Source organism: Oncorhynchus mykiss, chromosome 8, assembly GCF_057628025.1.
Source record: "Oncorhynchus mykiss isolate SJ-2025 chromosome 8, ASM5762802v1, whole genome shotgun sequence".
NCBI lineage: Eukaryota > Metazoa > Chordata > Actinopteri > Salmoniformes > Salmonidae > Oncorhynchus > Oncorhynchus mykiss.
In genome coordinates, this window is record NC_143029.1 from 28953221 (window position 1) to 28977797 (window position 24577).

A 24577-nucleotide genomic window follows, 5' to 3' on the forward strand; every position below is an offset into this window, starting at 1 on the left:
ATCTGTCAAATAGGTAGGCCTACCTCTTATTTCTTGAATAGGAAGAAATAGCCTCCAACACAAAAATAAACATATCCAGGTGTTAGAATGGCCAAGTCAAAGTCCAGACCTGAATCCAATCGAGAATCTGTGGAAAGAACTGAAAACTGCTGTTCACAAATGCTCTCCATCCAACCTCACTGAGCTCGAGCTGTTTTGCAAGGAGGAATGGGAAAAAATGTCAGTCTCTCGATGTGCAAAACTGATAGAGACATACCCCAAGCGACTTACAGCTGTAATCGCAGCAAAAGGTGGCGCTACAAAGTATTAACTTAAGGGGGCTGAATAATTTTGCACGCCCAATTTTTCAGTTTTTGATTTGTTAAAAAAGTTTGAAATATCCAATAAATGTCGTTCCACTTCATGATTGTGTCCCACTTGTTGTTGATTCTTCACAAAAAAAGACAGTTTTATATCTTTATGTTTGAAGCCTGAAATGTGGCAAAAGGTCGCAAAGTTCAAGGGGGCCGAATACTTTCGCAAGGCACTGTACAAGGGGCGGAGATGCCTTGTTAGAATTTGAGATCTATCTTACCAACGGGACATGAAAAACTGTAATATCTTTTGTTTCACTGAGTCGGGGCTGAACAACGACACAGATAATATACATTTGGCTGGGCGTGGCTACTTTGATGAATCTCAAATATAAAATATATTTTGATTGTTTGACACTTTTTTGGTTACTACATGATTCCATATGTGTTATTTCATAGTTTTGATGTCTTCACTATTATTCTACAATGTAGAAAATAGTCCAAATAAAGTAAAACCCTTGAATGAGTAGGTGTGTCCAAACTTTTGACTGGTACTGTATTTACTAGGCGGTGTCAGAGGAAGAATTGTCAAAGACTCCACTCACATGTCATAGACTGTTCTCTCTGCTACCGCACAGCAAGCGGTACCGGAGCGCCAAGTCTACGTCCAAAAGGCTCCTTAACAGCTTCTACCCCCAAGCCATAAGACTACTGAGCATTTTACAATTTACATTGACACCTCCCTTTTTGTTTTTACACTGCTGCTACTTGCTATATTTATCTATGCATAGTCACTTTAGCCCAACCTACATGTACAAATTATCTTGACTAACCTGTACCCCCGCACATTGACTCGGTACTGGTAGCCCCTGTATACAGCCTCGTTATTTTATTGTGTTACTTTTTCTTTTCTTTTTTACTTTAGTTTATTTTTTAAAATATTTTCTTAACTCTATTTCTTGAACTGTGCTAGCATGCTCTTTCATATATCCTAGGCCTACAGACTATAGTATAGGCTACGGATCATTTCATTGAGACCACACTAGGCACACTTGATGTTACATGACCCTCCTCCATTTTCCTCCAGGTAACAATTATGTACATTTTGACCGCTCCATTAACAATAACAACTACTAGAGCTGTTTCATTTACAATCACTGTTGGAGAAAGAAAAAACATCTAAATACGATCTCTCAGGAGTCGATACTAGAGTGCTGCGGATTTCCGGACAGATTACTCCTCCTTGTGACAAAAAGCTTCCAGCAGAGGCCGGCGCTCTGTTACAAGTTCGACACCTGTCAGATGGTGATGTGAATTGTTACTTTGATGCAAGCATTGATACGTTGTGTCAAATCAGTAGTGCTTTGAAAACTGCATCAGCGTGTCGGAGCTCTGGTATCAATCATCCCATCACTAGTGAATACTATAGTTAATAAATATATTAATACTACAGTATTTATACCATAGACAGTAATTATACAATAGTATTATTTTTTGTGCGAGAGTATCTCCAAATACCTTGATCAACATAGATGCTTAGATCATGGGTTCAATTACCTCTAGGGCCATCCATATGAAACCTGTATGCATGACTGTAAGGAGCTTTGGATAAAAGCAACTGCTAAATTACAAATATTTGAAAAAAACATGTGAAAGGTTTGACTGGTTTAACCATGTATTAACGAAACCATAACCCTATCCAAATCAGGCATGGGCAATCCCTGCGAGATCAGGGATCGAATGTACTTGTCCTCTTGCTCAGTTGTGCACCGGAGCCTCCCACTCCTCTTTCTATTCTAGTTAGAGCCAGTTTGCGCAGTTCGGTGAAAGGAGTAGTACACAACGTTGTACGAGATCTTCACTTTCTTCACAATTTCTCGCATGGAATAGTCTTCCTTTCTCAGAACAAGAATAGACTGACGAGTTTCAGAAGAAAATTCTTTGTTTCTGGCCATTTTGAGGTGGTAATCGAACCCACAAATGCTGATGCTCCAGATACTCAACTAGTCTAAAGAAGGCCAGTTTTATTTCTTCTTTAAATCAGCAGAACATTTTTCAGCTGTGCAAACATAATTGCAAAAGGGTTTTCTAATGATCAATTAGCCTTTAAAAATGATAAAATTGGATTAGCTAACAACGTGCCATTGGAACACAGGAATGATGGTTGCTGATAATGTGCCTCTTTTGTTAAAAAAGTTTGAAATATCCAATAAATGTCGTTCCACTTCATGATTGTGTCCCACTTGTTGTTGATTCTTCACAAAAAAAGACAGTTTTATATCTTTATGTTTGAAGCCTGAAATGTGGCAAAAGGTCGCAAAGTTCAAGGGGGCCGAATACTTTCGCAAGGCACTGTACAAGGGGCGGAGATGCCTTGTTAGAATTTGAGATCTATCTTACCAACGGGACATGAAAAACTGTAATATCTTTTGTTTCACTGAGTCGGGGCTGAACAACGACACAGATAATATACATTTGGCTGGGCGTGGCTACTTTGATGAATCTCAAATATAAAATATATTTTGATTGTTTGACACTTTTTTGGTTACTACATGATTCCATATGTGTTATTTCATAGTTTTGATGTCTTCACTATTATTCTACAATGTAGAAAATAGTCCAAATAAAGTAAAACCCTTGAATGAGTAGGTGTGTCCAAACTTTTGACTGGTACTGTATTTACTAGGCGGTGTCAGAGGAAGAATTGTCAAAGACTCCACTCACATGTCATAGACTGTTCTCTCTGCTACCGCACAGCAAGCGGTACCGGAGCGCCAAGTCTACGTCCAAAAGGCTCCTTAACAGCTTCTACCCCCAAGCCATAAGACTACTGAGCATTTTACAATTTACATTGACACCTCCCTTTTTGTTTTTACACTGCTGCTACTTGCTATATTTATCTATGCATAGTCACTTTAGCCCAACCTACATGTACAAATTATCTTGACTAACCTGTACCCCCGCACATTGACTCGGTACTGGTAGCCCCTGTATACAGCCTCGTTATTTTATTGTGTTACTTTTTCTTTTCTTTTTTACTTTAGTTTATTTTTTAAAATATTTTCTTAACTCTATTTCTTGAACTGTGCTAGCATGCTCTTTCATATATCCTAGGCCTACAGACTATAGTATAGGCTACGGATCATTTCATTGAGACCACACTAGGCACACTTGATGTTACATGACCCTCCTCCATTTTCCTCCAGGTAACAATTATGTACATTTTGACCGCTCCATTAACAATAACAACTACTAGAGCTGTTTCATTTACAATCACTGTTGGAGAAAGAAAAAACATCTAAATACGATCTCTCAGGAGTCGATACTAGAGTGCTGCGGATTTCCGGACAGATTACTCCTCCTTGTGACAAAAAGCTTCCAGCAGAGGCCGGCGCTCTGTTACAAGTTCGACACCTGTCAGATGGTGATGTGAATTGTTACTTTGATGCAAGCATTGATACGTTGTGTCAAATCAGTAGTGCTTTGAAAACTGCATCAGCGTGTCGGAGCTCTGGTATCAATCATCCCATCACTAGTGAATACTATAGTTAATAAATATATTAATACTACAGTATTTATACCATAGACAGTAATTATACAATAGTATTATTTTTTGTGCGAGAGTATCTCCAAATACCTTGATCAACATAGATGCTTAGATCATGGGTTCAATTACCTCTAGGGCCATCCATATGAAACCTGTATGCATGACTGTAAGGAGCTTTGGATAAAAGCAACTGCTAAATTACAAATATTTGAAAAAAACATGTGAAAGGTTTGACTGGTTTAACCATGTATTAACGAAACCATAACCCTATCCAAATCAGGCATGGGCAATCCCTGCGAGATCAGGGATCGAATGTACTTGTCCTCTTGCTCAGTTGTGCACCGGAGCCTCCCACTCCTCTTTCTATTCTAGTTAGAGCCAGTTTGCGCAGTTCGGTGAAAGGAGTAGTACACAACGTTGTACGAGATCTTCACTTTCTTCACAATTTCTCGCATGGAATAGTCTTCCTTTCTCAGAACAAGAATAGACTGACGAGTTTCAGAAGAAAATTCTTTGTTTCTGGCCATTTTGAGGTGGTAATCGAACCCACAAATGCTGATGCTCCAGATACTCAACTAGTCTAAAGAAGGCCAGTTTTATTTCTTCTTTAAATCAGCAGAACATTTTTCAGCTGTGCAAACATAATTGCAAAAGGGTTTTCTAATGATCAATTAGCCTTTAAAAATGATAAAATTGGATTAGCTAACAACGTGCCATTGGAACACAGGAATGATGGTTGCTGATAATGTGCCTCTTTTGTTAAAAAAGTTTGAAATATCCAATAAATGTCGTTCCACTTCATGATTGTGTCCCACTTGTTGTTGATTCTTCACAAAAAAAGACAGTTTTATATCTTTATGTTTGAAGCCTGAAATGTGGCAAAAGGTCGCAAAGTTCAAGGGGGCCGAATACTTTCGCAAGGCACTGTACAAGGGGCGGAGATGCCTTGTTAGAATTTGAGATCTATCTTACCAACGGGACATGAAAAACTGTAATATCTTTTGTTTCACTGAGTCGGGGCTGAACAACGACACAGATAATATACATTTGGCTGGGCGTGGCTACTTTGATGAATCTCAAATATAAAATATATTTTGATTGTTTGACACTTTTTTGGTTACTACATGATTCCATATGTGTTATTTCATAGTTTTGATGTCTTCACTATTATTCTACAATGTAGAAAATAGTCCAAATAAAGTAAAACCCTTGAATGAGTAGGTGTGTCCAAACTTTTGACTGGTACTGTATTTACTAGGCGGTGTCAGAGGAAGAATTGTCAAAGACTCCACTCACATGTCATAGACTGTTCTCTCTGCTACCGCACAGCAAGCGGTACCGGAGCGCCAAGTCTACGTCCAAAAGGCTCCTTAACAGCTTCTACCCCCAAGCCATAAGACTACTGAGCATTTTACAATTTACATTGACACCTCCCTTTTTGTTTTTACACTGCTGCTACTTGCTATATTTATCTATGCATAGTCACTTTAGCCCAACCTACATGTACAAATTATCTTGACTAACCTGTACCCCCGCACATTGACTCGGTACTGGTAGCCCCTGTATACAGCCTCGTTATTTTATTGTGTTACTTTTTCTTTTCTTTTTTACTTTAGTTTATTTTTTAAAATATTTTCTTAACTCTATTTCTTGAACTGTGCTAGCATGCTCTTTCATATATCCTAGGCCTACAGACTATAGTATAGGCTACGGATCATTTCATTGAGACCACACTAGGCACACTTGATGTTACATGACCCTCCTCCATTTTCCTCCAGGTAACAATTATGTACATTTTGACCGCTCCATTAACAATAACAACTACTAGAGCTGTTTCATTTACAATCACTGTTGGAGAAAGAAAAAACATCTAAATACGATCTCTCAGGAGTCGATACTAGAGTGCTGCGGATTTCCGGACAGATTACTCCTCCTTGTGACAAAAAGCTTCCAGCAGAGGCCGGCGCTCTGTTACAAGTTCGACACCTGTCAGATGGTGATGTGAATTGTTACTTTGATGCAAGCATTGATACGTTGTGTCAAATCAGTAGTGCTTTGAAAACTGCATCAGCGTGTCGGAGCTCTGGTATCAATCATCCCATCACTAGTGAATACTATAGTTAATAAATATATTAATACTACAGTATTTATACCATAGACAGTAATTATACAATAGTATTATTTTTTGTGCGAGAGTATCTCCAAATACCTTGATCAACATAGATGCTTAGATCATGGGTTCAATTACCTCTAGGGCCATCCATATGAAACCTGTATGCATGACTGTAAGGAGCTTTGGATAAAAGCAACTGCTAAATTACAAATATTTGAAAAAAACATGTGAAAGGTTTGACTGGTTTAACCATGTATTAACGAAACCATAACCCTATCCAAATCAGGCATGGGCAATCCCTGCGAGATCAGGGATCGAATGTACTTGTCCTCTTGCTCAGTTGTGCACCGGAGCCTCCCACTCCTCTTTCTATTCTAGTTAGAGCCAGTTTGCGCAGTTCGGTGAAAGGAGTAGTACACAACGTTGTACGAGATCTTCACTTTCTTCACAATTTCTCGCATGGAATAGTCTTCCTTTCTCAGAACAAGAATAGACTGACGAGTTTCAGAAGAAAATTCTTTGTTTCTGGCCATTTTGAGGTGGTAATCGAACCCACAAATGCTGATGCTCCAGATACTCAACTAGTCTAAAGAAGGCCAGTTTTATTTCTTCTTTAAATCAGCAGAACATTTTTCAGCTGTGCAAACATAATTGCAAAAGGGTTTTCTAATGATCAATTAGCCTTTAAAAATGATAAAATTGGATTAGCTAACAACGTGCCATTGGAACACAGGAATGATGGTTGCTGATAATGTGCCTCTGTACGCCCATGTAGATATTCCATTAAAAATCTGCCGTTTCCAGCGACAGTCATTTACAACATTAACAATGTCTACACTGTATTTCTGATCAATTTGACGTTATTTTAATGGACAAAAAATTGCTTTTCTTTCCAAATCAAGGTCATTTCTAAGTGACCCCAAACTTTTGAAAGGTAGTGTATATTTCTTTCCTTGTACTTCCATCTCCAGTCAGCAACAACTATCCATCATGTTGTTCATCTGCAATTTCACTGAATTCTGCAAAGCAAAGGTGACCAGCGCAGGGACAGAAGGACAGAGCAGCATTGACTCATTCTTAACCACCATAGGAGTCCATGTGCACAGCCAGGGCCCCCCCAGGCAGAAGGCCATAACAGAGGCTATACTGCAAGACCTATTAATTACCTGCAACCTGCCTATGTCCTTAGTGGACAACCCTCACTTTAGGCATTTCATGTCAGTGGTAGACGACAAATATAGACCAGCAAGTAGGGCCACATTGACCAGGCGCCTGCATGACTTAACACCGAACACAAAGGCGACAATAAAAGTGCCCTAGAGAAAACAGAATCAGTGTCTGTCACTGTAGATACAGTGGCAAGAAAAAGCATGTACAAATATTTTTGCATCTTCAAATAATATTTTAGCAGGAATCTCCTTGCGAATGATTTTGCAGAAGATTGTATCTGAAAAGTATCTTCAAATAATATTTTAGCAGGAATCTAAAATCTCAAGGTCACAACAATAGACAAACACAGTCTGCAATCAATTATACGTTTTGATGTCTTTATTGAACACACCGTATAAATATTCACAGTGCAGGGTGGGAAAAGTATGTGAACCCTTGGATTTAATAAATGGTTGACCCTCCTTTGGCAGCAATAACCTCCCAATGTTTTCTGTAGTTGCGGATCAGACAGTTTTGGTGTGAACTGCTCTCTTGAGGTCATGCCACAGCATCTAAATCGGGTTGAGGTCAGGACTCTGACTGGGCCACTCCAGAAGGCGTATTTTCTTCTGTTTAAGCCATTCTGTTGTTGATATACTTCTCTGTTTTGGGTCATTGTCCTGTTGCATCACCCAACTTCTGCTGAACTTCAATTGGTGGACAGACAGCCTAACATTCTCCTGCAAAATGTCTTGATAAACTTGGGAATTCATTTTTCCGTCGATGATAGAAAGCTATCTAGACCCTGAGGCAGCAAAGCAGCACCAAACCATGATGCTCACTCCACCTTACTTTACAGTTGGGATGAGGTTTTGATGTTGGTGTCCTGTGCCTTTTTTTCTCCACACAGTGTTGTGTGTTCCTTCCAAACAACTCAACTGTAGTTTCATCTGTCCATAGAATATTTTGCCAGTAGCGCTGTGGAACATCCAGGTGCACTTTTGCAGACTTCAGACGTGTAGCAATGTTTTTTTTGGACATCAGCGGCTTCTTCCGTGGTGTCCTCCCATGAACACCATTCATGTTTAGTGTTTTACTTATCGTAGACTAGTCAACAGAGATGTTAGCATGCTCCAGAGAGTTCTGTAAGTCTTTAGCTGACACTCTAGGATTCTTCTTAACCTCATTGAGCATTCTGCGCTGTGCTCTTGCAGTCATCTTTGCAGGGCCGCCACTCCTAGGGAGAGTAGCAACAGTGCTGAACTTTCTCCATTTCTATAATTTTTTTTCTTACTGTGGACTGATGCACATCAAGGCTTTTAGAGATACTTTTGTAATCCTTTCCAGCTTTATTCAAGTCAACAGTTCTTAATCTTAGGTCTTCTGAGATTTCTGTTGTTCGAGGCATGGTTCACATCAGGCAATGTTTCTTGTGAATAGCACATTTTTTATAGGGCAAGGCAGCTATAACCAACATCTCCAATCTCGTCTCATTGATTGGACTCCAGGTAGCTGACTCCTGACTCCAATTAGCTTTTGGAGAAGTCATTAGCCTAGGGCAGGGCTGCGCAACCCTCTTCCTGGAGATCTACTGTCCTGTAGGTTTTCAGTCCAACTTAATTTAGGGTATCTGATTCAGATAGTTAAGGTCTTGTTGAGCAGCTAATTAGTAGAATCAGGTGTGTTAAATTAGGGTTGGACTGAAAATGCCAGGCCCGTAGATCTCCAGGAAAAGGGTTGGGCAGCCCTGGCCTAGGGGTTCACATACTTTTCCCAACTTAAATTATTTATTCAATATATTCAAGAAAAATACAATAATTTGTGTGTTATTAGTTTAAGCACACTATGTTTGTCTATTGTTGTGACTGATGAATATCAGATCAAAATTGATGTCCAATTTATGCAGAAATCCAGGTAATTCCAAAGGGTTCACATACTTTTTCTTGCCACTGTAAATGGACTGACAGGGCCATGAGGGGCTTCATGGGAGTAACGGCTCATTACATGGTCCATGGAAGAGAAAAAACTTCCAGACTGGAGTCAGTTCTGTTGAGCTGTTATACTGGGGAAAGAATCAGTGATGCATGTGAAGTAATCTGTGATAATGTTGGCATAATACATACATTTGATTATATCATATGTGATAACGTTGCAAATTTGAAAAAGGCCTTCACAGTTTGTTTCCCCAAAGCAAGCAATGACCATGATGATGATGTGGATTAACCCAGCCTATGGGAAGAAATAGGTGAAGACTACAATGCTGGTGTAGAAGCTATCCAAACCAACTGCAGGAAACAGTGCTTACAGTGCTTTGCCCATTCATTACAACTGTGATTTAGAGATGGACTAAAGGAAACAAAAATCAAACTGTGTGATGGCTAAGGTAACTAAACTTTGCAGCTTACTACATACTACCTGTGGTCTGAAAGAAGCATGTGAAGCTGAGTTCGGAGCCAATCGTAGTATCCCTGCTGTTGTGTCTACCAGATGGAATTCCATCATCCAGCTTGTTAAAGCAGTCACCAATCTGAATCAACAAAGCCTCAATACTCTACTTGAGGCCCAAGGACACAAGGAGCTCTGCTTATCACCAAGGGTATGGAGACAGCTATTGGATCTAGTGGACATTTTGGACCCTTTTTGTCCAGGCCACCGACTTTACTCGGGGGGAGAAAGTGGTGACTCAGTGCTGCCCTTCCTTGTGTACTGTCACTCAACTATCATCTGCAAAGTATACTGAGCACAAGTCGTCACCTAGTCAGTCTAGTAAAAGCACTGCAGTAGTCACTCAAACGCCGATTCCAGGGGGTGTTTGTGAATGTCAGAATGGTACACTTGGATGAACAGGCATCAAAACTTCCATTTGGTGACAAATGTACACTACCGTTCAAAAGTTAGAAATTACCTTGTTTTTGAAAGAAAAGCACATTTTTTTGTCCATTAAAATAACATAAAATTTATCAGAAATACAATGTGGACATTGTTAATGTTGTAGCTGGAAACGGCTGATTTTTAATGGAATATCTACATAGGTGTACAGAGGCCCATTATCAGCAACCATCACCATCACTTTGAGAAACAGACGCCTCACAAGTCCTCAACTGGCAGCTTCATTAAATAGTACCTAGTGCCTAGAAGACCAGCATCCCGGAGTCGCCCCTTCACTGTTGACGTTGAGACTGGTGTTTTGCGGGTACTCTTTAATGAAGTTGCCATTTGAGGACTTATGAGGCGTCTGTTTCTCAAACTAGACACTGTAATGTACTTGTCCTCTTGCTCAGTTGTGCACCGGGGCCTCTCACTCCTCTTTCTATTCTGGTTAGAGCCAGTTTGCTCTGTTCTGTGAAGGGAGGAGTACTCAGCATTGTATGAGATTGCAAATGGGTTTTCTAATGATCAATTAGCCTTTTAAAATTATAAACTTGGTTTAGCTAACATAACATGCCTTTGGAACACAGGAGTGATGGTTACTGATAATGGGCCTCTGTACACCTATGTAGATATTCCATAAAAAATAGTCATTTACAACATTAACAATGTCTACACTGTATTTCTGATCAATTTGATGTTATTTTAATGTACAAAACATTTGCTGTTCTTTCAAAAACAAGGACATTTCTAAGTGACCCCAAACTTTTGAACGGTAGTGTATACATAATGGCTGCACTGTTGGACTCATCTTTTGCCTGTTCTGGCTTAATCATGATGTCTGCATACCACATGAAGATAAAGCTGAATTGAAGGAGAGTCTGATTGGTAGGTACAATGCATTGCAAAATGCAACGTTTTCTATGTCACTTGCATTCAAATAATAATGTTTTTTTCATGTATAATGTGTACTGTTATATTCTTGATCATATACATATATTTTTTTACATTTTCAGTCCTTGTTTTGGCTGAGGCACGGAAAGTCACCGTTACGGAGAGCAGCAGTGGAGAAGAAGAACAACAACCTGCCAAAACCTCCAGAATATTCTCTGGCTACCGCAACAAGATCAGCAAGAAGAAAGGAGACATAAAGTCATCTGTCAGAGCAGAGATTTTTAGTTACACTGAAGTATCTTCTGATGAAAATGAAGTTGAGCGCTTGGATTTTTGGAGAATACATGCAAAAGACTGTTCAAGCCTCAACCAGGTAGCAATGACCGTGTTGGCTGTACCTGCCACCAATGCCCCAGTGGAGAGAGTGTTCAGTCATGGAGGCCTCATCATGCACCCTCATCGTGCCAGGCTCAGTGCAAGAATGCTGACAAACTTGATATTTCTGAAATGTAACCTGTCGGCAACAGAAATGTTCTCTGTCTTAGGGCACAGCATGTAATTTGCTACTTGTTACAGGAAATTGTATTTCTGTTAAGTGTCCAGGTCAGTAAGTATATTTTAGGGATATAGGTCATTACTTTTGATATGTAGGACATTTTAGTAGTGTAGTTATTGAACAGTTGTCAGTCATTTTGGTTTACATTCATGCTTGTCATTTAACTTCCCTCACCTACAGATGACGTGAAATATACACGTCTGCTACAAAATACCATGCACTTTAAAATGTTATGTCTGCTTTTTTTTCATATCCGGTACAATTACTTTTATTAATGTAAACTGTCTACATTTTAAAATGACATTTATTTTGATTTAAATAGTGCCTGATGTGCTTTATTTCATTCAAGTGTGAACCAATGAACAAGGGAGACTCTTCAAATAATTTACAAGGTTTATAGACCTAACCCACAGCAGGAAGAAAGCCATTGCCAAAAGACTTGACTTAGACTTGGTCCTAAAAGACTTGAGACTTGAGTTGTGAACATCTCTGGCCTCTAGGCACACCCCTGTTCAAAAGTTTTAAAAAATGTCTTGGCACTCCTGTGTCCCTTTTCTATCTCTCTCCTATCCCTCAACCTCTTTCAATGAAACATAAGTCAACGACAGCACAACAACAACTGCTTTTCAGAAGGGGGGTGGGGGCGGCAGCGATTGTTTATGCCCAAGACCACTGCCTGCCAACAAGAGGGATGCCCTAATGTTCGGCACCCTTTGGACATATTTTATTTGTGCTGATATCAGTCTTCCAGGAGCAAGCGTCTCTACCCTCCACCCCCCTCCCATCTACCTATCATCACCCCATCCCCATTCCATCTATCCCCCCCTCCCACACACCCCCAACCCAACCTCTTTGTCTCTCTAGCAAATGATGTAGAGGTATACTTTCTAATAAAAACCTATCCCTTCTCCTTCCCTTCTTCCTCCTCTGTGTCATCTTTGCCCTCCATCAGGACAGGAGTCTCTCCCTCAGGCACCCTGACAAGGCGATAGCCAAGTACACTTTTAAAGCCCATGGTTGACACTTCTGCAGAGTTATATAACTCCGTTATTTCTCCCATGGCCAAACCTTTCACATATTGTTATTGATTGAGCCAATCCATATGACTGGCCCAATACAATTACAGAGGGTAGGACACAAACTATACATTCAATGCCACACGCACATGCACGCACACACACACACACACCCACACTGTTTTTGATAGCCAAATGCCCTGGTGCTAGCCTCCCAATAAGGAAGTGTCTCACCAAAACAAACAATGGACCACTGACCAGCACTTCCAGATTCATGATTCAATCATTCTCATGTCACAACAACACAGTGCAAGCCTTCCCCCCAAGGCTGCCTCTGCTCTCTCTCACCAGTCAGCATTTCCTTTAATGGCATGTCGTTACCGTAGCGGTTCTCCTAAGCTTTTAGAGTATGGCGGCCGTAAAACGGTGATAAGGTAAATGGTCGGTGTGTTTTTTGAGATGGTGTGCTCTTTGTGGGAGAGACTGAGCCCCGTGGTACTGTTTTTATTCCACTGTTCACTGAGCGTCACTGAATAATGGGTCTAAATGCCCACAAAGAAAGACATAAAAAAAATAAAAAAACTGACTCTGCTAACTTAGCATGCTCATTAGGGAGAAAATTGCTGCCAGCTGGGGTTCCCATCCTGAGTTTATTTGCCCCCACTCAAATTCTCAGGCACAGAGAAAGAGAGAGAACAAGAGGGGGAGGGGAGGAGGGGCAGACTGCACATGGGAAATGAGTACACCCTGGCACATTTCCAGGAATGCCACTACAGGCGTGACAACAAAATATACAGTTTATTTACAGTAGCCATACAAATTGGATATATTGTATATTGCATACTGGGGCAGCAGGGTAGCCTAGAGGTTAGAGCGGTGGACTAGTAACCGGAAGGTTGCAAGTTCAAACCTCTGAGCTGACAAGGTACAAATCTGTTGTTCTGCCCCTGAACAGGCAGTTAACCCACTGGGCCATCATTGAAAATAAGAATTTGTTCTTAACTGACTTGCCTAGTTAAATAAAGGTAAAATACAATTCTGGATATCAAGTGCCATAATTCAGGAGTAATACTTCTAATAAACCTGTTTCAGTGCTGGTCAGATAACATGTATTGTGAAAATTTATTCAAATTGACCATTTATGACAAAAAGTTAGATTTTTGGTTCCAACCGCTGTGTCTTTGAGAGACGCAGAGTAGGTGAACGGATGATCCCCGCATGTGTAATTCCCACTGTGAAGCATGGAGGAGGAGGTGTGATGGTTTGGGGGTGCTTTTCTGGTAACACTGTCAGTGATTTATTTAGAGTTCAAGGCACACTTAACCAGCATGGCTACCACAACATCCTGCAGCGATACGCCATCCCATCTGGTTCGCGCTTAGTGGAACTATCATTTGTTTTTCCATATGACAATAACCCAACACACCTCCAGGCTGTGTAAGGGCTATTTGACCAAGAAGTAGAGTGATGGAGTGCGGCATCAGGTAACTTGGCCTCCACAATCACCCAACCTCAACCCAATTGAGATTGCTTGGGATGAGTTGGACTGCAGAGTGAAGGAAAAGCAGCCAACAAGTGGTCATTATATGTACGAACTCCTTCAAGACTATTGGAAAAGCATCCCAGGAGAAGCTGGTTGAGAGAATGAGTGTGCAAAGCTGTCATCAAGGCAAAGGGTGGCTACTTTGAACAATCTCAAATATAAAATATATTTTGATTTGTTTGACACTTTTTTGGTTACTACATGATTCCATATGTGTTATTTCATAGTTTTGATGTCTTCATTATTATTCTACAATGTAGAAAATAGTAAAAATGAAGAAAAACTCTTGAATGAGTAGGTGTGTCCAAACCTTTGATTGGTCTGTATATCCCAAATATATAGCTTGTATGCATTTTCTCAATTTCAGGTGCTTCCACTATGTTGTTGTGAGAAAAGTGCAGCAAGTTTGCAATCCAAAAACTGTGGCCTACTACAGTACATCAAACAGGATGCTAAAAATATCAACATAAATCTACTTTGAGTCTGCCGAGACCTAGAGAAAGGAGATATATTTAGAATCCTCCTGACCCTTTATGGGAGGAACAAGCCTATGACTAACCATTACAAGCCACAGTAGTAGGTACCCTGTCACTGGATGACTCAATCATTGGAAAGTAAAATGAGCCCAAAACACATTATACACAAAGGTTTACTTAGAGGATGTTTCTCGAGGAAATATTATCAAGAGAAAAGTTTGGCAGAGGACAAAGATAGTTAGAAAAGCGTGAGTGGTGTGATATCTTCTTTTTTTTGGGGGGGGGGGTTCTTAAAACTGCATTGTTGGTTAAGGGATTGTAAGTACGCATTTCACTGTAAGGTCTACTACACCTGTCGTATTCGGTGCATGTGACAAATAAAATTGGATTTTGTCTTTTATTTCTCTTCATTTCCTTTCTATGTGTGCCTCCCTCTATTTATTCCCCCTGTTCCCTCCAGTCTGTCACAACCTCATTGTTTGCCTCTGAGGGAACACAACAAATCAGATACCCTTCTCACAAATAAGATACCCTTCTCACTCCATTTCCCTGAACTATGGCATTGCCTCAGAAAGAGAGAGAGTGGGAAAGATAGAGAGAGAGAGGGGAGGAGGGGGGTGGAGAGAAGGGGTGTGGAGAGAGAGGTGGGGGAAAGACAGGTGAGACAGGTAAAAGAGAGAGAGAAAGAAAGATGGCGGGATGGAGAAAAGGAGGGGGGGTGACCGAGGGAGAAAGGGATAGAGGGATTTGATAAGAAAAATATATTTGCCAGGCCTGAATATTTGGGATAATAAAATCAAGTGATGTGGTGATATGGGGACAGCAGCCAATTCCAAAAAGCTCCAGTGGATTCCTGGGGAAAGCCTTAAAACTGGCACATACCTTTCTGGTTCTGTGCGAATGAATGAATCCGTCTGTCCTCCGATCAGCCAACTTCTATGCCTGAGCAGATCAGGCATACATAATAACGCACTCAATCCAAATCCCAGGAGTCTCCTTCGATTTTGACTGCTCTGATGCATCTGTTTGGGGCCATTTCCCTTGAAGCTCTTTTTTTGGAAAGTCTTTTATCTACTTCCCTAACGGTAACAGTATGTCAATGTTAGCTAGACTCAAGTGCAGCTCAGGACACATAGGCACTGACACACACACACTACTCTTCTGGCTCCTAGCTCACCTCAAAGAGTAGCTGGATCAGGCTGACATACTGTAGCTGGATCAGGCTGACATACTGTAGCTGGATAAGGATAACATACAGTAGCTGAATCAGGCTAACATACAGTAGCTGAATCAGGCTGACATACTGTAGCTGGATCAGGCTGACATACTGTAGCTGGATCAGGCTGACATACTGTAGCTGGATCAGGCTAACATACTGAAGCTAAATCAGGCTGGCATACTGGAGCTGGATCAGGCTGACATACAGTAGCTGAATCAGACTGACATACTGTAGCTGAATAAGCCTAACATACTGTAACTGAATCAGGCTAACATACTGAAGCTAAATCAGGCTGGCATACTATAGCTGGATCAGGCTGACATACTGTAGCTGGATCAGGCTGACATACTGTAGCTGGATCAGGCTGACATACTGTAGCTGGATAAGGCTAACATACTGTAGTTGGAACAGGCTGACATACTGTAGCTGGATCAGGCTGACATACTGTAGCTGGATCAGGCTGACATACTGTAGCTAAATCAGGCTGACATACTGTAGCTGGATCAGGCTGACATACTGTAACTGAATCAGGCTGACATACTGTAGCTTGATCAGGCTGACATACTGTAGCTGGATCAGGCTGACATACTGTTGCTGGATCAAGCTGACATACTGTAACTGAATCAGGCTGACATACTGTAGCTGGATCAGGCTGACATACTGTTGCTGGATCAGGCTGACATACTGTAGCTGGATCAGGCTGACATACTGTAGTTGGATCAGGCTGACATACTGTAGCTGGATCAGGCTGACATACTGTAGCTGGATCAGGCTGACATACTGTAGCTGGATCAGGCTAACATACTGAAGCTGGATCAGACTGACATACTGGAGCTGGATCAGGCTGACATACTGTAGCTGGATCAGGCTGACATTCTTCCCCAGCTGTCAGCTGTGATCTTTTCACCCATTTTGAGGATTGAAGGGGAAAATATTCTACTGGAGAGCTGCATTCACTGAGTTGATTGACATCCACTGAGGTTCGCTGACATTGAACTCATCTCCAACAGTTTGAGGTGTCAGCATGCTCACTTTGAAACTATCACTCTGATAACCATGTTAGGGCTAGCAACATGATAGGAATGGCTCTGAGTATGTCTTTGTAGTGTTGTATGTTGATATTAATTATTTTTTAAAGCCAAATATCAGGTTCAATACTGATCAAATCACAGGAGAATAAGTATTGGCAGGGGAAGAATGGACAAAGCTAACTATGGACCAATCACCCTCATGAAGGCTGATTATAAGATCTTTACAAAGGGTTTACAAATACTATATATAAGGGATTACCCACATGATCTGTGGAATCATGTTGTATTACACTAAGGCCCCTTCTATTGAAGTAGAAGACAATGTTACCTGGGTCAGACTGAACATAGATTATCCTAAATGTATCCCAACATGTTTGGCATGACAAGGAGTGGTAAGAAAAGGAATGTTAGCACTAACAGACTGGATTTCTCCAGACTATCAGGTTATAGATTGTGTCCTAAATGTTTACACAGTGTCTTTGTTCACAATCTCCTGCCAGTGCACACACACTTCTTCTGAAAACTTGAAGCATCAACCTGTGAGGTGGGTTTACCTGGTAGGATTATATATATATATATATATTAAGTATCATACTGTATCACTCATGTTTAACCATTCTGTAATTTTCTGTGATCATGGGAGGAAAGAGCTAATGCGTAAATAGCCCAATGGAAATTCAATGCAAGGGTATGTGTACGAGTCAGAAAGAGTGAGGCCTACCTCTTTATGGCCTTATAGCAGATGATGACCATCAACAGGAGGAAGGCAACCGAGGCACAGCCCACTGTCCCCAACACCACGATCTCCTTCCACCACGGCTTCATGGGAGGCACTGTGGAGGGAGCCACTGCAGAAAAAGGCAGAAGGGAGGAAGAAAAAGAGATGACCTTATTCAAGTTTAAGTTCATTTTCGTTCAAGTTCCATTTCACATCAAACACATGGAGGAGATAGTAGGACCCAGTGAGTCACATAACCAGTTTACAACCAACTGATCTCTGTTACAACCAGGTAAAGCTGGCATTTTTATGAGGAGATAAAGACATCATGGGGAAAGCCGTCCTATTTCGGTTGTTATCTGGTCAGTTAACAAGATCACAAACACATAAAGTTGCATTATATGATGAAAACAAAGATAGATGAGATAAAACAGTAGACAAAAATATGAAACAGCCAGATAGTCTAACAATAATAATAATAATAAAATCACCTGATGGCTTGCATGGCTCAATAGTAAAGACATGGCGCCCCACTCCAGATCATCCATCATGAATTACCCCGAGAGAGAAATTCTATAGGATCATTACACCACTAACTCAGCCAGCAACCTCTTAGCGCTATTGCGGGTCCTGGACATTGCCTGTGCCACTTCAAAGTTTGGATTAGTTTCTACTTTTTCAGTGTGGGGACATTATGAGCAGCAGTGTTTTATCGAGCATGGGTTTGAATGGAACCATAAAAGGCAGGATCATCCAGAAGGGGATGGCTCATTCACGGCTTAATCGCCCGGAAGCATCAGATGGGGGAGCAGCCTGTTCTGTGGGCCCACCAAGGGCCTTTCTGAATGGATGTATGGCGTGGTGTGCTAGCTGTGTTATTTTGTCTGTTCTCTGTGTGGCTTTGGGTCTCAAACTCAAGGTCTGGGGGCAACATCTGGCTTAAAACCAGGTGTCTTATGGCCCCGTACTGATATCTGAATCAATCTATCTACATACATACATACATACACACACACAAACACCTCCTGTTGTGCAGGAGCATACACACACACACACACACACACACACACACACACACACACACACACACACACACACACACACACACACACACACACACACACACACACACACACACACACACACACACACACACACACACATAAATTCACACAAACAAACCATGTCTCAATTGTCTCAAGGCTTAAAAATCCTTCTTTGACCTGTCTCCTCCACTTCATCTAGACTGATTGAAATGGATTTAACAAGTGACATCAATAAGGGATCATAGCATTCAACTGGATTCACCTGTTCAGTCTGTGTCATGGAAAGAGCAGGTGTTGTTAACGTTCTGTATACAGTCTACAGTACAATCTATAGTATATGTTTCTTTCTTTTTTTAAATAATGTTTCCTTGCACTGTCCAACAATGAGTAAGGTGATACAAACGACAAGGCCAAAAATAACTTGAGTTGTCCTTGGGCCGTATTATAAATGTAGAATTTATTTGGGAGGGGGAATCTGAGATGGATAGCCAGATGATCCCCTACCCCCCTCCCCATTTGTGGTTAATTGTTTCCGGGAACACTCAAGCCTGGTTCTCCGGCTGATAAGCACTTCTCCGGATGGATAAGTAATGCATCTCTGTCTCCTCTGTGACAGCCGATAAGATTCCTCGGATAAACCGTCAAAAGGGAAATGGAGGGAACACCTTAATCGAGTCTGTGACGAGGCCTACCTGTTGTTCACTTGCGTCACACCACTCCAACTCCTGGCAGAGGCTTTTCAAAACTCTGTGGCTGATTTACTGTGGGATGTGTGTGTGTCTGCTCGCTCCATGTTGATTCCAGATCATTGCAACATTACATCATCTCCTGAGCATAAGACCCTGCACATCCCTGCAGGTCATCTTCAACAGAAGGTTTGAATGTTCCCATATTAGGAATGGTTTAAATAGCCAAAAATAAACAAAACTTTGCAACGGTAATAATTTTCAGACTAATATTATTATTGGGGGAGAGGGCAGTGCTTTTCAGTGTTTTCCCAAACTGCTACAACAGTGTAGCTCCATCAAGGGCATCAAATCTGTGATGCATTGAATGACGGGCTGATCTTCAAATAATAATGAGTAGTTATTTATCACGCAAGGTGATGTGTAAATCAGTCAGTGGACAGTCGCCGACTGCAATGCAGTCGATGTTAAACAAGCCCATAGACAGACCAAGGATGGATGCACAATGCTTCCATAACTTTCATTGAACCACCTATTGCACAATACTCAGGACGACACGATCTCTCTTAAGGCACCTGCATGATTCCCATCTGAAACAGTTCGGAACAGTTTGTGCATATAATATATATTATGACGACATTTTGTTCGTTTTTGCAAAGGTTTTTTCGGCAGTTTGTGCACACCAATTTTTCTTGAGGCAAGCCAAAGTTCGGAAGCCGAATTTTACGCCCCTTCGTCGGTTATTGGTCAGATTTTTCGATTAAGTGTTTGTTGTCATTCAATGATAGTTTTTATGCAAATTTTTTCACTTGCGAAATACTGCACCAAACATCTTAGTTAGATGTAAAACTGTGCAACTAAAATCTCCTCGGCAAAAACATCAACATTAATGACAGATTTCTTGAGTTATCTTAGATTAATTCGGAATATTTTGAGGAAGTGTATACTGGCTATGGCGTCTCAAGATGGACAAACAGTGCTACTGCCGCTTTTAAGGGAGTATGTGAGCACACTCATTCGGTTCGCCTAGCTGAGTTCGGCCTTTAGTGTAACAACGCATCCCCCCATTCCATCTGTATGAAGGAAATCACCAGATGGCTCTGATCCCAGGTGACTAAAACACACACGTACCCAAACACAAGTACCACAAACACTCAAAAACACACACACAGGCCCACGTACACGCACACACCACACATACACTTACATGAGCATGCAAACACATACACACAATCATAGGCAACTGCACTCATAAGGTGCAGACACACTTATTAGGTAAGAAACCCCAAATTTGCACGACCCAAAGATAGGGAATGAATGGCCGGTATTTATTTCCAGCATTAGGCAGAGAGAGAGAGAAAGAGAGAGAGAGGGGGAGAGAGAGACAGACAGATACATAGAGAGGGGCAGTGGGGATGCCAAAAGGGAGAGTGCATGGGCTCGCTGAGCTCCCTGCCACCACATCCCCAGTCCCTTAGACAAGCAGGGATGTCACTGTCCATCTCATCCCTAGTGCTGACCAATAAAAACAACACCAATCCTCAATCACACACAAGCGTGCACAAACAGACTAACACGATCACACACACGGCACATGCACATTAAAACAAGCACACACATGCACACACGACCACACAATCACACACACACACAAGGACCCATAAAAAAATACTGTTTGATCCTTCCACAGCAACATTCTTCTGATGTTTGATTCTTACACTTATTTGGAGAGACTTGTGCATATTTTATGGCTGGGGTGAGGACGGACCCAGAGCGAGGACTGACGTGAATAATCTCTGGTTAACAAGGGTGTGAGGCCGAGGGCCCCTAAGGCTCCTGCTGCAGCCTCAGTCTGCTACAAACGACACGCAGCCTGTCCTCGGAAGACTCCTCAACCTCAACTGCCCCAACCAACGCAGTTTAGCTGCCGCCAAAGCAATATGTCTGCCTCCACAGTGCCCTGCACTGGACTGTCATACGTTTCCTGGGAGGGAAGTAACAAAAGGAGAGATACCAAGGGAGGAAGGGAAGAAAGTAGGGAAGAGAGGCACCCACTGTCACGGCTTCTTCAACGTCATTGTAATACATTGGTTAAACAGCTAGGATTACTGTCCCTGCTGTGCATTCAAACTATTTCATGTGTGTCAACATGAGTGTCTACGTACGAGTTGTACAGGGGGAAAAAAACACATGCAAACGCCATGCTCTACCAACTGAGCTACAGAGAACCACCCGAGTACCACCTTTGGACGAAACCAAAGACCATCAGCTTACTGGGTAACGACTGGTGAATCATTGGCATTTCAAAATGTTGCACTTACAATTACATCACTCACTATCTGACGCCGTTTCCTTTCCCTTCCCTATAGTGACTAACATAAAATGAGAGAGAAACGTTTCATTTCATAGCTAGAGATGAGAAAACAATAAATAGTACATTATTTCTTTGTTGAGCACAAAAAAAAAACTTGCTCTCTTGATTGCACTGTCATTTGCTTTTGTTTGGATAAGTCACTCAGTCCCTCTGTATAGGGACCAAGCTGGGGTCTGGCATGGCAATGCGATTCATCTATAGTTTTGCAAGGAATACAAAGGCCTCAGTCAGCGAGTAATAGGGATAAAGCTGTAATAGTCAAGGACCAGGATGTAGGACCTGTACTGTTGCAATATGATCTGTCTCATTTAACTATAACGTCACATGGGGTCAGAAGTGGGAACTGAACTATAGCCTCCACTTGACTCACATCGCTCTGCCTAAATCCATACAACTGTAACGTAACAAATAGCTGTGTAATAGGCTGTAAAAGGCTAGTTATGCAGTACTTATACATTTGTTGATGCTTTACTTGGAAAACAACATTAGCAGTGGTAAGAAGGGTTGCAAAGGGTCGGAAACCTTCCGGTAAATTTCCGGAATTGTTACAGACATTTTCGATGGGAAGTTAAGCCCGGGAATTTAGGGATTTTTGCTTAAATTCATCAAAAAAGTTAGCTTATAACAGTGAACCTTTTTTGTGGGATACACATAATGCAATTCTAGGTCTTGTGACATATTTTGGTTAAACTATCCCCAATTCAATGGAATTGCAACCCTCTGCATACACAGTGCACTCTTTCCATAACATGTACAGTTGATCCTCAAGATCTTGCACCCTAATGAGATCCTATTGAGCCCACACTACTACACTGTCTGAGCCAAGGACTACATGCTTGAATATATTTTATATGACATACATGATTTTTTTGTTAACTAGTTAATAGTAGCCTACAGTAAAGTGTGTTTAAATAATGTCTAAATTGTTAACAATTTCTGCTAGTTAGTTTTTGCTACCATGTGCGTTTTAGCTTGCTTGAATCTGCTACCTGAGGAGTGTTAATTCACCTGTCTCCATACAGGGTTCAGCTTTTATTTTCTTAGTCAACCTTGTGTTATTTTCCTTTGTTCTTGAGTTCAGTTCTATCTGTTTGTATAGTTGTGAGGTATTGTTTGTTTTTGTCTACCTGCCTGTGACCACGATTCCTGCCTTCTGCGAAGGTTTAATAAACATCTGCCACGCTCTGTGCGTGAATCTACACCTTTTTGTCCCTGGGTATTCATTACACTTTCATTTTAAAACATGTATCTTACAAAGGAGTTTTTTAATCTAACTACTTATCTGTACATGGAATTGTATTTGTGGTTTTGTACACATTTTCTTCTAATCTTTACAGGAAAATGCCTCGGCCCTATCTGATGTGTGGAGACATTTCAATGCAGCTAATGTGAAGAATGCAACAAAGATGCAGAATCATCTGGCCAAGTGCATAAAGTTCCCTCAGCGCTCACAACAAGCAACCTCTGACAAAAGTCCCTCTACTTCTATTCGAGGTGAAAATCATGAATCAGACACCTTATCGATAGCAACAGCTCATGGTCCTCCTGGAATCAGAGTTTTTTTTTACTCAATGGAGGAACGTAGTCAGAGAAATGCTGATGAATGTCTTGCTCAAGTTGCGTATGCAACTGGTTCACCTCTGGTGCTCACAGGCAATGTGTATTGGAAGAGATTTCTGAATGTTCTTCGCCCAGCAAACATCCCTCCAACAAGACATGCTTTATCTAGTAATTTGCTGGATGCAGAGTTCAACAGAGTTCAAGTGAAGGTCAAGCAAATCATAGAGAAAGCAGACTGTATTGCAATCATCTCTGATGGGTGGTCGAATGTTCGTGGGAAAGGAATAATTAACTACATCATCTCCACCCCTCAACCAGTATTCCACAAGAGCACAGACACAGACACACCGGGCTCTACATTGCAGATGAGCTGAAGGCATTCATCAATGACCTTGGACCACAGATGGTATTTGCACTGGGTGACAGACAATGCTGTGAACATGAAGGCTGCTTGGTCTAAAGTGGAGGAGTCCTACCCTCACATCACACCCATTGGCTGTGTTGCTCATGCATTGAATCTGCTCCTCAAGGACATCATTGGCGCTGAAAACAATGGATACACTCTACAAGAGAGCCAAGGAAATGGTTATGTATGTGAAGGGTCATCAAGTTATAGCAACAATCTACCTCACCAAGCAAAGTGAGAAGAATAAGAACACCACATTGAAGCTGCCCAGCAACACCCGTTGGGGTGGGTTGTCATCATGTTTGACAGTCTCCTGGAGGGGAAGGAGTCTCTCCAAGAAATGGCCATATCACAGTCTGCCGATATGGACAACCCCATCAAGAGGATCCTCATGGATGATGTATTTTGGGAGAGTGGTATGCAGCCTAAAACTCCTGAAACCTATAGCAGTAGCCATTGCATGGACTGAGGGAGACAATGCCATCCTGTCTGATGTTCAGAAGAAATCTGTACTGCCCTGCCCACTTCACTGTTGCTCCAAGCAGAGGAAACTGCAGTTCTGAAATGCACCAAAAAGCGTGAAGACTTCTACCTGAAGCCCATACATGCAGTAGTGTACATGTTGGACCCAAAGTATGCTGGCAAGAGCATCCTGTCTGGTGCAGAGATCAACCAGGCCTATGGTGTCATCACTACCGTGTCTCTCCACCTTGGCCTGGATGAGGGCAAGGTTCTTGGCAGTCTGGCGAAGTACACTTCCAAGCAAGGGCTTTGGGATGGAGCTGTAATATGGCAGTCGTGCCAACATATCTCATCAGCCACCTGGTGGAAGGGACTTTGTGGATCTGAGGCTCTTTCCCCTGTTGCCTCCATCATCCTCCAAATCTCACCAACATCAGCCTCCTCAGAGCACAACCGGTCCTTGTTTGGGAACACACACACCAAAGCACGCAACAGGCTGACCAATACAAAGGTTCAAAAATTGGTGGCCAGTCGGGCAAATTTTTGGCTTTTTGAGACTGACAACTAGTCATCCTCAACAAGGTTGGAAAGTGACAGTGAAGATGAGGCCTCAGAGTCTG

At 41.6% G+C, this 24577-nt stretch overlaps 1 protein-coding gene across 1 annotated transcript in view; it reads right to left on the reverse strand.

Moving 5' to 3' along the window:
* The window catches only part of prima1 (proline rich membrane anchor 1), a 65403-nt gene that overhangs the window by 19013 nt on the left and 21813 nt on the right, over positions 1 to 24577 (reverse strand). The window contains exon 3 of the mRNA XM_021612212.3: positions 17427 to 17553. Coding sequence (XP_021467887.1) covers positions 17427 to 17553 — 127 coding nt within the window. The remainder of the gene's footprint in view (positions 1 to 17426; positions 17554 to 24577) is intronic.